General features: G+C 35.4%; 1 protein-coding gene across 2 annotated transcripts in view; it reads left to right on the forward strand.

Annotated features, from left to right (window-relative positions):
• The window catches only part of sh3gl2a (SH3 domain containing GRB2 like 2a, endophilin A1), a 38,696-nt gene extending 30,383 nt beyond the window's left edge, over nt 1-8,313 (forward strand). Inside the window, exons 4-9 of one of the 2 annotated variants that reach the window (XM_078261969.1) lie at nt 367-510; nt 972-1,105; nt 1,220-1,378; nt 2,353-2,456; nt 2,646-2,761; nt 5,800-8,313. In XM_078261969.1, coding sequence (XP_078118095.1) covers nt 367-510; nt 972-1,105; nt 1,220-1,378; nt 2,353-2,456; nt 2,646-2,761; nt 5,800-5,996 — 854 coding nt within the window. In that variant the 3' untranslated portion in view covers nt 5,997-8,313. Of the gene's footprint in view, nt 1-366; nt 511-971; nt 1,106-1,219; nt 1,379-2,352; nt 2,457-2,645; nt 2,762-3,504; nt 3,706-5,799 lie in introns of those variants that run through there. The other variant, XM_078261976.1, reaches the window with a different exon arrangement.
• The last annotated feature ends 4,404 nt before the right edge of the window (nt 8,314-12,717 follow it).

The raw sequence follows: 12,717 nt of genomic DNA on the forward strand, positions 1-12,717 counted from the left end.
GAAATAAAGAGCGCCTTTGCTAGCATCAGTAGAAATGTATTAAATTTTTATGAAATATATTATTATTGTGTTATATATATATATATATATATATATATATATATATAACTAATTACTAAATTAAACGCAAGACGAGATGTTTCAGACTCTGTATGATTCAGCTCAGCAGGTGTAATTAACTGATCGATCACATCATAATTTTGCTTTGCGGTAATTAAACAGCAGCATGTCTGTCTTTTTACAAATTAGGAAATCTCGAGGCAGTGGGAAAAGGCTCACTGAGGTGGGGGTGTCAGAGGAAAATGTTGCTACTGCACTGGCAGAAAAAATAACCAAATTGCCAAATCATCTGCCTTGACTTCACAGCCACCAGAGCCAAGATGAGCATGATGAACTCCATGTCACGTATGCGGGGACAGGAGAAGGGACCGGGCTACACGCAGACCGAGGCCGTCCTGGGAGAGTCCATGCAGAGGTTTGGCAGGGAGCTCGGAGAGGAGTCTAACTTTGGTGAGCTGCAGTCCATTAAAGCTCCTCACACAGAGAGAGCGAGAGAGAGAGAGAGAGAGAGAACAACACTTTTTTTTATATTAAATGCTTCACAAGAATCAAGCTGCATCATTTTATTCCTTCAAGGACACCGGAACAATGTGATGATAAATGCATGAGCCTATTTTTCAGACAAGTTGCCTGAAGGAATGAAAGAGGGACACTGTGTTCGCACGGTCCAACATGTCCGCCACCGCTGGTAAACTTTGAAAAAATCGTATTTTGCATGGCTAACGTTGCGTGTAAACGGGAATATTCATTTCATTAGCCATGTAAACAGCTTAGTCGGAATATCGTCTTTTTTGGAATAAGGGCAAAAACTGGAATATTATGTGCATGTAAACGTAGTCACTGACACTGGGCTGTGTGCTATTCATGTGTTGTTTTTTTTTTGGTGTCTAAATGTGTCTTTTTTTCTCCAGGCCTTGCTCTGATTGATGCTGGGGAAGCCATGCGTGAGCTTGGAGAGGTTAAAGACGCTCTGGACATGGAGGTCAAGCAGAATTTCATTGATCCACTGCAGAACCTCTACGAAAAAGATCTGAAGGAGATTCAGGTACGAGTGCAGAACTTTAATGCACCACTGGGAAAAGAAAAACGACAACTAATAATCTAAGTTATGTCTTGGTCAAAGATTCAGCTTTACTTTCTCGCTTTCCTTCTTTTGCAGCATCACCTGAAGAAAATGGAGGGTCGCCGTCTGGACTTTGATTATAAGAAGAAACGTCAGGGCAAAGTGCAAGAAGACGATCTGAAACAGGCACTAGAGAAATTTGACGACTCCAAGGAGATTGCTGAGCTGAGCATGTTCAACCTGTTGGAGAGTGATGTAAGGATTATTTTACCTACCATTTTTTATTTGTTTGTTTGTTTTTTGGTTTTGTTGAATCTGTCAACCCATTCAATTTACTGTACTGTCTTACACTTTCTGCTGTTGATGTGACTAGCTACCACAACCATTCCCATTGCCCGTTTGTTCTCCTCAAACCATGATAATCAAGGGGATCATCTTCTTACTAGAAGCCCCCATTTACTCTACAATGGACAAACATGTAGAAATACTACATTAAAGCTCCACAAATATATATTTTTATTTTATTTTTATTTACTATAGAAACAACTCCATTGAATGCTAATGTCTCTGTGTCTACTAGATGTACATGAAGTAATAGGCAATTTTGTCCTAACAACTTTATAAAGCGAGTCATTGTTTTTCAGGTTGTTGTGAAGTTTTTCTGCCCCAAAACAATCAATTAATGCAGTTATAACATCATCAGGAATATTAGTTGATCCTGTATGTGGGCAAAACCGTCTCACCACAAAGTCCATGAGTAGCTGTTCTGGAGCGTTCTATCATATTGCACAACCTTCCTCAGCAGATGAAGTTTTGACCAGTTGTCATGGAATTGCTGATGTTTAAACTGACATTTTTTGATCATTTTAAGGACTTCTGGTCCATGCTGACCTAAAAACAAACCTCTACAATTCGGTAAAGTTCATCCACTGAGGAAGATCGCGTGAGACTATCAAAAGCTCTAGAACAGCTGCAAATGGACCTTGCAGGAAATTGTTTGGTCCTACTGATGAATTATCTGTCAATCTCAATCCTGTTTGTGTTTGTTGACAGTCCTGCCATTCATTCACTGTTTCTGTGAGATCCTGACGGAAATCAAGAGCCCACTGTTTTTACTTTAGACATCTGAGTTTGAGTGAATTTGAGTGAATTTAAGTCCAGGTCTCAGTAAAAATCATCATTATGGGTGATGTGTACCAGGTGTCATGGTGTCAATATGTCTTTAACAGATTGAACAGGTGAGCCAACTCTCTGCACTGGTACATGCTCAGGTGGAGTACCACAGCCGGGCCGCTGAGATCCTCACACAGCTCTCCAGTAAGATCGACGAACGGTTAGTATTCACATTTCCTGTTTCACTAGGATCTTTTTGTTTTACTGTACCTTATTGGATGTACTTACAATAACGTGTAGAATTTCAGTCACAAACTGTTATTTACCAATGCAGCATTGCCACAGAAACACACTGTGGTTAATGTCAATTTCTGTTATTTGCGCATTGACAGATTCTGTGTTTTTGCAGGATAAAGGACACTGCAGTCAAACCGAGGAAAGAGTTTGCTCCTAAACCACGTACGTCTCTGGATTTCTCCATCAGTGAGAACCACAATGGAGGCCTCCACGGTGCTCGCTCTCCAGGTGAGAGCCAGAGTACATTTGCTCAGCCTAATGCTCCTGGGTTTTTTCTAACAAGTAAAGGCCAAAAGAAAAGAAAGAAACGCAGTAAATGTATTATAATGAATTGCAGGGTAAAGTTAGTGCAACTTTTGAAATGCAACATTTCCTTCAGGTGTTTCACAATAAAAGCCTTCCAGGAAAGAGAAAGGATTAAGTGTTTAGAAGCCTTTTAATGTGAAACATACTGTATGGAGTGAGTTTTGTTTGCATGAACAAACAGTTACAATAACAAATCAATACTACAAACAGAGGGAAGTTTCTTACTAAAATATGATGAAACATATAGTTAATTTTTTATTTAAACAGGTATTTTCATTGAATTCTGATTTTTTTTTTTTTTTTTTAAGCAATGTGCACAATAACATATAGGTGTAAGTATAGACAAATGCACATGAATACACAACAACACACAATTTACATAGCCTATAAGATAGACATTAGTTCCACATTAAAGAAGACCATTCAAGTGCAGATGAGAAACATGATTTGTTTCTATAGAAAAATCTTGTCAAAGTAAAATTAAAAGCAGTGTTTTTATTTATTAAATTAAAAGGCAGATATTTGTGAATTTACAGTGTCTTTCTTTCAGTTCCCAAAATGTCAGTTATTACCTATACTGAACAGAATATTCAGCAATTCAGAACTAATTAATACAACTCTGCGCTCTTCTCTTTCCCCCTTATACTTTTTGCTCATTCTTCCAGGGGCGAGGTCTCCAGGTGAGCCAGGTCTAACTTATCTGTCAGTTTTTCCATCTGTGTGCTCACCTATTAATTTCTTCAACAACATCTTTGCATTTACACTTGAAACTCAAAACTACTTCTGCTGCTTTCTTTCCCTCACTCCCCCCTCGTGTTGTTCCCTCTTCCCTCTTTGCAGCAAGGTCCCCAGGTGAGACAAAAGTGAATCCCCAGAGAGATACAACAATATCTCTTCCATCACTTTGTCATTTCTTGGTCTATCTCTCTTTTTGTTTGTGTCTTTGTCATAGGAAAATTGTTGCACTCAAATTAAACAAATTAACAGAAAAACAAGTGCCGTCTGCTCCCTGTACAAAGAATGCCTGACCTACAGTGACAATGAAAACTTACCAGCAGACGAGCATTTGCTGTTTCGGTTTTGTTCTCGTCTATCTTCTGAGCCATCGTATCCTCCTCTTTCTTTGTCTGTCTGCCCCTCTGCCAATGTATTGCCCAACTTGTGTTTCTTCTTGTTTTGTTTATGGACTTTTTCATTGCTCTGCCTGCTGTACTTACCCATCTATTCATCACTTATCCATCTTGAAAATGCTATTAAACATAAACGCTTCTGTTTTCTGCTTTCCCCTTTGCAGCAAGATCTCCAGGTGAGCAAGAGTGACTTGGGAAGAGATGCAAAATCTCTCCCTATAACTGTTATTTTTATCCTTCTTTAAACAGACTTTGTCTGCATTTTTGTTCGCAGTACAGCTCGTCTGCAGTGCTGTTTCTGTCTAACCCCTGGTTTCTCTTTTGTCCCTATTTTGTTTAATCAAATTGCTCATCTTTCCTTTATTGTTAAAGAAATTATTCAACATTTTTGGGAAATGCACTTATTAGCTTATTTGCTCTGAGTTAGATAAGAGGATTGATACGACTCTCATGTCTGGATGCTCAATATGAAGCAGCAGCCAGTTAGCTTAGCATAAAGACTGGAAATGGGGTAACAGCCTGGCTCTGTCCAACGGTAACAAAATCCACCTACCGGGACCTCTAAAGCTCACTAGTTAGTTAGTTTTATCACCATAAAACTAAGTAACTTAGAGCTGCACTGGTCGGGAGCAGTAACTTCCTGTAGTCTCAGCTTGTTGCCTGACAAATGCTCAGAGCCAAAACATGTCCTCATAAAATGGTACTTTGTACACTATTTTTACACACAGTAACACACTAGTTATCTAGTTTTCTTGCGTTTTTCAGCAGTGATCCAGGATGAAAATCTGCATAATTTAGCGGAGTGTTTCTCTGCTTGTGGTGGAGATGTGTTAACATTCAGAGTTTTATTTTTTTAATTTGTTTAAAACCTGCAGAAAACTGCGGAAAATTCTGCATCCGCAGAATTCCTTGTGACCATGCTATTTATACACACATAAATAGCATGTTTAATACAAACAAGATATAATTTGTGGTTGTGAATAAGTGAGCTTTAGAGGTGCTGTTAGGCACATTTTGTTACCGTTGGACAGAGCTAGGCTAGCTGTTTCCCCTAGCCCTGATCAGGACTGTCTCATCCACCGCATGGTACTTGATATTTGGTAAGAATCACAGTTGTAGTGTTTTTTTTTCCCCCAATGTCCACAAGGGGCAACAATGAGTCCATTTAACACTGGGAAACTTTTATGCTTTATCGAAAGAGTTTTCAAAGTATATTTTTTGGTTTTACAAGAAAATTACTAAGACTTGAAGAAGACTTCAAGGATGAAGACTGACTGTTTGGTTTGGCAAATGTATGTCTGGTTAACCGCCCGACCTCCAGTACAGAGCAGTGCACAGCTGCTTCCTTGCGTCTCCCATACAGTATATGAGACATGTTTCCTCCTGTTTCCGGTCTTTATGCTGTAGCCTTAACAGACCGATACGGGAGTTGTATCAATCCTCTTATCTACCTCTCCCCCAGAAAGAGAATGAGTGTATTTCTAAAATGTAGAACTATTCCTTGTATGTTCAAAGTAAATGTGACTGTAACTGTAGCATTTCAATCTTTTCTAATAAAAAATTGTTGATCACAAAAAATTAGAACTATTCCTTTAATCGTTGTATGCCTCATTATTATTTTCTGGTCATTGATGTTCATGGTTTGTGTCTCTTCTGCTTTGTCTCCTCTGCATCTCCCTCTTCTCTTTCCCTCTTTCAGCAAGGACTCCAGGTGAGCCTTTCACAAGCAGTTATTATGTCTCTAATCTACTGTATATGCAGCATCTTATCTCTTACCTATAGGCTCTGATCTAACTCCTCTTTTCCTATCTCTCCAACTCTTTTCTCCAGCCCCGATGGACCAGCCCTGCTGTCGTGCACTGTACGATTTTGACCCCGAGAATGAAGGTGAGCTAGGCTTCAAGGAAGGCGATATCATCACCCTGACCAATAAGATCGATGACAACTGGTACGAGGGCATGCTGCACGGCACCTCCGGCTTCTTCCCCATCAACTATGTGGATATCCTGGTGCCATTGCCCCAATAGGACGTCACCGCTCCCAGCTGTGGTGAAACAGATCCTGGTCTCCAGTCCAGTTCCCCCCCCCCAGTATCCCTGGTAACCTTTACCTTAACATCCCTACCAACCACCTGTACTCCACTTAAACGGAGGCAACACAGCAACAACACAATAAAGAATGAAGACTGACAACGAATTGAAACAAGTATGCACCAATTGAGCGTAAAAACTTTAAAAGAGAAAAAATCTGCGTTTATGTCGTTGCTTCCCCCTTATCCCAGGAGGTACCTTCAGGCTTCCACAGCCATTACTGTTCCGGCTTTTGTCTCTGTTTGAGTTGGCTGTCAGTCCGTCATAACTTCCGTAAGTTTATTAAGAGCAGCTTTGCAAAATCCCACTTTTCTCTCATTCACTGTACTTTGTGGAAACCTCTACAGTAGATAGAAATGTTAACTTTTCTCTCACATAATGGGAAAAGAATCGTGTTTGTTAGAGACTATAGGTCAAGCATGGTTTCAAGTGTTTGTTTTATCTTATTAAAAAAATATGCTGAGCTGATTTTGTTTTGAATATTCCTCTTTTTTTAATGGTAGTTGTCTCTCGGCGTCCAAAGTTCTGTCCAAAGGATGTCCTCACCTTCAGAGTATTGACAAAAGTTATAGACTAGATTAAAAGATCTAGTTGATAACTAACAACCAAGGTTACCCATCGTATTTTTGTTTTTTACATAACGTGCGCATGATTGGTTGTATGTGATTTAGATACCAAAGTTACCTGCAAAAACCGGAGTCAATTCCAATTTTTGCTTCAAGATTTCCAGACAGCACAGTGTCAGTGAATCTGTTCAACACAACAGGCTGAAGCTTTGCAATCTCTAGTTCTTTGGTATTTTAATCTGGAAGGGTGAAACTGTATTCTAAAGTATGTGATATTACCTATCTGAGCCAGTGGAGTGATGACATGATTTTCAAAAACACAAGTTGTGAAGTTTAAACTGTTTGAAGTAATCTAAACTATGGTGCATAAGTTTCGATCCTCCGACGTGTATTTTATCATCAGCTTGTGTGAAAAATGGTTGATGTAATGTGATATAATAACTTATAGGACTTAACTGCTCATTTCTTTCTGCAGCTGAAGGTGTAGCTATTTTTGCTGCATAACCTACTAGTCCGATTAGTATTCTGTAGTTTAGCTGTCTATAAGCCAGTGGTTAAGATGAAACTAGACATAGCCAAGAGTGCACAAATGGCCTAACAGAATAAGAAATCATTTATTTTTGTCTTGGTGGAAATGTTTTATTCATTGGAATAATGCAACTTACACTAAAAACCCTTTTCTCCAACATAATATGGACAATAAGTCGCTGGTTTACCCTTTTCATGTCATGTTAGACCTCAGAAAAATTGTTTCATTTTCTCTCACCAGCTATATAGTTGTATGCAGTATTGTGTGGGACTTTTTCCTCTTCTTTAATTTATGTATTCAAACCAGACTTTGTTATTACAATACATTTTTAGTCAGCTAAGCAGTTGGGTGTTGTGCACACGTTATTCCTGGGGTTTTATGCTCTGTGATGTTAACGATGTATTTACTAAAAAACTCTCTGCAGCAGTTAACACTATTTTCCCACTCATCTTGTATTAATGTTGTGCGTGTACTTTGGGGGAGGGGTTTGTGTTTGCATACAGTACATGTTATGCACAGGGACGGGGTTGCAGAGGACCTCTGATGCTGAGGTATTTAAGATATACTGTCTCTGACGGTGTTCTACATTAAAACAAACCTGGATGTCTCTTTAATCAAAGGCCCAATTCATTATATTCAGTAGAATTAGAATAAATTATACAAAATTAACTAAGGTCTAAAGTGTTTTTTTTTTTTTTTTTTAAAGGAAGCACAACTTTGCAAACAGTATAGTTTGTTGGCTGGGGAAGAATAAAGATACAGTTTGAAGGTCATGGATTTATTTTTTAAAGGCGAAACAATTCCTTTCTTCTTTTTCTCTTTCACTTTTGTTAACAATCGTGTGTATCTTTGCCCTCAGTGAGGACTGTACAGCTTTTCTGTGTTTTTGTTTTCACCTTGTGTGTATAGTTGCACATCTACAGTAACGTATCTTATTTTTGTAACTGTGACAAAAGTATACACATACAGTATAGATGTATATATACAGTATATTATCCAAAAGCAAGTGAAAGAAAGGATTATCTGTGCTGCACATGATTGTCTTTGGATTGTTTTTGTTTTATTTGTTTTCGGTTTTTGTTTTATTTCATTCTTGCACTGGATTCTACGACTGTATGCTTGATGTAAAGAAAAATGTGATAAGTCAATGTAATTTATTCAAATAAATACAAAGAAATGTTTATGGCCGCAACAACGTTTTGTTCATAGATGTACACACCTCTGGATTTTAGATCAAGCTAAATATGTCGCTGGCAGAAATCTGCTATGAAAAATGACGATTTAACCGATTAGAACTCAAAGTGGTGATGAGGTCTTGTGATGTATTGAAATGGTCTTTAATAAGGTCTTAAAGGGTATTAAATTGAGTTTGAGGATTCCTGCATACACCTGCTATAATTCTTTATTTGTACAGTGCATGTACACATTTGCATTTTATATCCCATCTTACACATGCATGCACTTCATATCTTTTGGAGCCTTTAAGAGGAAGGTCTTGTTTTCAGAATATAGAGAAGACAGCAAGGATTTGGCTCAGCAATGAAGATAGATGCATTATTCATGTTCCTGGTGGATTCTTTCATGTCCTCTTGCAAGAATCCAAACAAAAAAAATAGGTCAGGCAAAAAAATCTCTTTAGTACCTCCACGACAACTGAAATGTCTTAATAATCTTGTTAGTGCAATATTATCAAAGTCACAACTACAGCTTTAAGCATCATAAAGGCTCTAAAAAATATGAAACCTATGCATGTGTAAGCTGGAATATACAATGGCAAACTTTGTACAATGTGTATTGTACAAATAAAGAATTATAGCAGGGTATATGCAGGATTCCTGAAGTTAAATTTAATACATTTTAAGACGCTTTCCATACATTTTAAGACCTCATTGTCACTTCAAGTTCTAACTGATTACATCAGCGACACACTTTATCTTACATTTACTATACATTGATTGTAAGATGGTACAACAAAACAGAACAAAGCACAATATAATTAATTGAGTGATTTACCCAATGCAAGGTTTATTAAAAAAGAGTAACATCAGTAATACATGAGGGCTAGAAACAGTCCTGTTCCCTATAACACACACACACACACATACTTGAACTCTTTGTTATAAGGCTACTATATATGCCACATATACATGTAGTTTGTATTTAAATAACCATTATTTGACCGATTAATTTTGAATTGTGATAAAAGTAACTTCGGTGAGTTCCAGGGGGGTCATGTAGGAGCTCCTTAACAAATATCCATTACGGCATGGCAAAACCATGCATATGTTATTTCCCACTATAAACTGGTATGTACATAGAAAAAATGTCCTGTGAGAATGTTTGTACCTCACACAGAATTGCATACACCATGCATAAACATGGTTTAAGCTGAGATAGCTATGGGTGTTTGCCAATTTCAATGTCATTAAAAATGCTATGAATAAGTCATAATAAAGGATGTCATGAAAAGGTCATTAAAAGTCAAAGTATAGTATGTCATAAATCATTGTGACATCATAAAAATGTCACAAAAAGTCATAGTCATAGTCATAGTAAGTCGAAAAAAGTAAGAAAGAACATCATGGTGTAGTATATCAAAAAAGTCATAGTAAAGTATGTCGATAAAAGTCATGGTATAGTATGTCAAAAGTCATAGTACAGTATGTCGAAAAAAGTCATGGTATAGTATGTCGAAAACAGTCATAGAATAGTATGTCGAAAATGTTGAAAAAAGTCATAGTATAGTATGTTGGAAAAAATCATGCTAAAGTGTGTCGAAACAAGTCATGGTATAGTAAGTCGAAAAAGTCATAGTATAGTATGTCAAAAAAAGTCATGAAAAAGTCATAGTATAGTCGAAAAAAAGTCTTAGTATAGTATGTTGAAAAAAGTCATAGTATAGTATGTTGGAAAAAATCATGCTAAAGTGTGTCGAAACAAGTCATGGTATAGTAAGTCGAAAAAGTCATAGTATAGTATGTCGAAAACAGTCATAGAATAGTATGTCGAAAATGTTGAAAAAAGTCATAGTATAGTATGTCGAAGAAACTCATAGTAAAGTATTTCGAAAAAAGTCAGTATAGTATGTCAAAAAACTCGTAGTATAGCATGTCGAAAATAGTCAGAAAAAAGTCATATTAAAGTATTTCGAAAAAAAAAAGTGATAGTATGGTTAAAAAAGTCTTAGTATAGTATCTCGAAAAAAGTCATAGTAAAGTATATCGAAAAAGTCATAGTGTAGTTATATCAAAAAAGTCATAGTAAAGAACGTATTATTGCATAATATGTTGAAAAAAGTCATAAAATATTATCGTCAAAAAAGTCATAGTATAGTATGTTGAAAAAGTCATAGTATAGTATGTCAAAAGTCATAGTATAGTATGTCAAAAAAAAGTCATACTATAGTATGTCAAAAAAAGTCAAAAAAAAGTCATAGTATAGTATGTAGAAAAAAGTTTTAGTGTAGTGTATCAAAAAAGTCCTTTTCAGAAAAAAGTTATTGTGTAGTATATTGAAAAAAGTCATAGTATAGTATGTCGAAAAAAAGCAAAAAAAAACTCATAGTATAGTGTGTTGAAAGAACTCAAAAAAAAGATATAGTATAGCACGTTGAAAAAAGTCCTAGTATAGTATGTCGAAAAAGTCCTAGAATAGTATGTCGGAAAAGTCCTAGAATAGTATGTCAAAAATGTCGAAAAAAGTTATAGTATAGAATGTTGAAGAAACTCATATTAAAGTATTTCTAAATAAGTCATATTATAGTATGTCAAAAAACTCATAGTATAGCATGTTGAAAAAAGTCATGGTATAGTATGTCAAAAAAAGTCAGTATAGTATGTCGAAAACGTCCTTGTATAGTATGTTGAAAATAGTCAAAAAAAGTCATAATATAGTAGGTCAAAAATAGTCAAAAAAAGTAATGGTATAGTTGTCGAAAAAGTCATATTGCAGTTTGTGGAAAAAAGTCAGAAAAAAGTCGTAAAAGTTCGAAAAAAAAGTGATAGTATAGTATGTTAAAAAAAAGTAAGAAAAAAGTCATGGTGTAGTATATCAAAAAAGTCCTAGAATAGTATATCAAAAAAAAATCATAGTATAGTATGTCGAAAAAAGTCAGAAAAAAGTCATAGTATAGTATGTCGAAAAAAAGTCATAGTATAGTATGTCAAAAAAGTGATAGATTAGATTAGATAGATTAGATTCAACTTTATTGTCATTTAGCAGAGTACAGGTACAGAACCAATGAAATGCAGTAGTAGTAATAGTAAAGTATGTCGAAAAAAGTTATGGGATAGTATGTTGAAAAAAGTCATAATATAGTATCTTGAAAAAAGTCACAGTATAGTATGTTGAAAAAGTCAGTATAGTATGTCAAAAAAATTCATAGTATAGTATGTTGAAAAATATCTGAAAAAAAGTCATAGTATAGTATGTCGAAAAAAGTCATAGTATAGTATGTCGAAAGTCATAGTATAGAATGTCGAAAAAAGTCTTAGTGTAGTATATCAAAAAAGTCCTAGAATAGTATGTAAAAAAAATCATATCGGAAAATGTCAGAAAAAAGTTATTGTGTAGTATGTTGAAAAAAGTCATAGTATAGTATGTCGAAAAAAAGCAGAAAAAAAGTCATAATATAGTGTATCGAAAGAAGTAAAAAAAAGATATAGTATAGCACGTTGAAAAAAGTCATAGTATAGTATGTTGAAAACAGTCAGAAAAAGGTCATAGTATAGCAGGTCGAAAAAAGTCATATCATAATATGTCGAAAAAAGTCATAGTATAGTATGTCGAAAGTCATAGTATAGTATGTTGAAAGTCATAGTATAGTATGTTGCAAAAGGTCAGAGTATATTATGTGGAAAAAGTCATAGTATCGTATATCGAAAAAAGCCATAGTATAGTATGCTGAAAAAAGTCATAGTATCGTATATCGAAAAAAGTCATAGTATAGTACGTCGGAAAAAAAGGCATAGTATAGAATGTTGAAAAAAGTTATAGTATAGTATTTTGAAAGTCATAGTATAGTATGTCGAAAGTCATAGTATAGTGTGTCGAAAAAGGTCAAAGTATAGTATGTCGAAAGTCATAGTATTGTATGTCGGAAAAAGTCATAGTATAGTACATCGGAAAAAAAGGCATAGTATAGAATGTTGAAAAAAGTCATAATATAGTATGTTGAAAACAGTCAGAAAAAGGTCATAGTATAGCAGGTCGAAAAAAAGTAATATCATAGTATGTCGAAAAAAGTCATAGTATAGTATGTCGAAAGTCATAGTATAGTATGTCGAATAAAGTCACAGTATAGTATGTCGAATAAAGTCACAGTATAGTATGTCGGAAAAAAAAGTAATTTAAAGGCATGGTATAGTATGTCATAAAAAGGTAATAGTATAGTAAGTAGTATGTCAGAAAAATTTCAGAAAAACTTATAGTATAGTCAGTCATAAAAAAATGTCATGAAAAAGTCTATAGTAAGTCGTCATGGAAATGTCATAAAAAAGTCATAAAAAAGTAACAGTATATATAGTATGTTAAAAATGTCTTAAAAAGTCATGTATAGTAAATC

Source organism: Sander vitreus, chromosome 2 (assembly GCF_031162955.1).
Source record: "Sander vitreus isolate 19-12246 chromosome 2, sanVit1, whole genome shotgun sequence".
Taxonomy (NCBI): domain Eukaryota; kingdom Metazoa; phylum Chordata; class Actinopteri; order Perciformes; family Percidae; genus Sander; species Sander vitreus.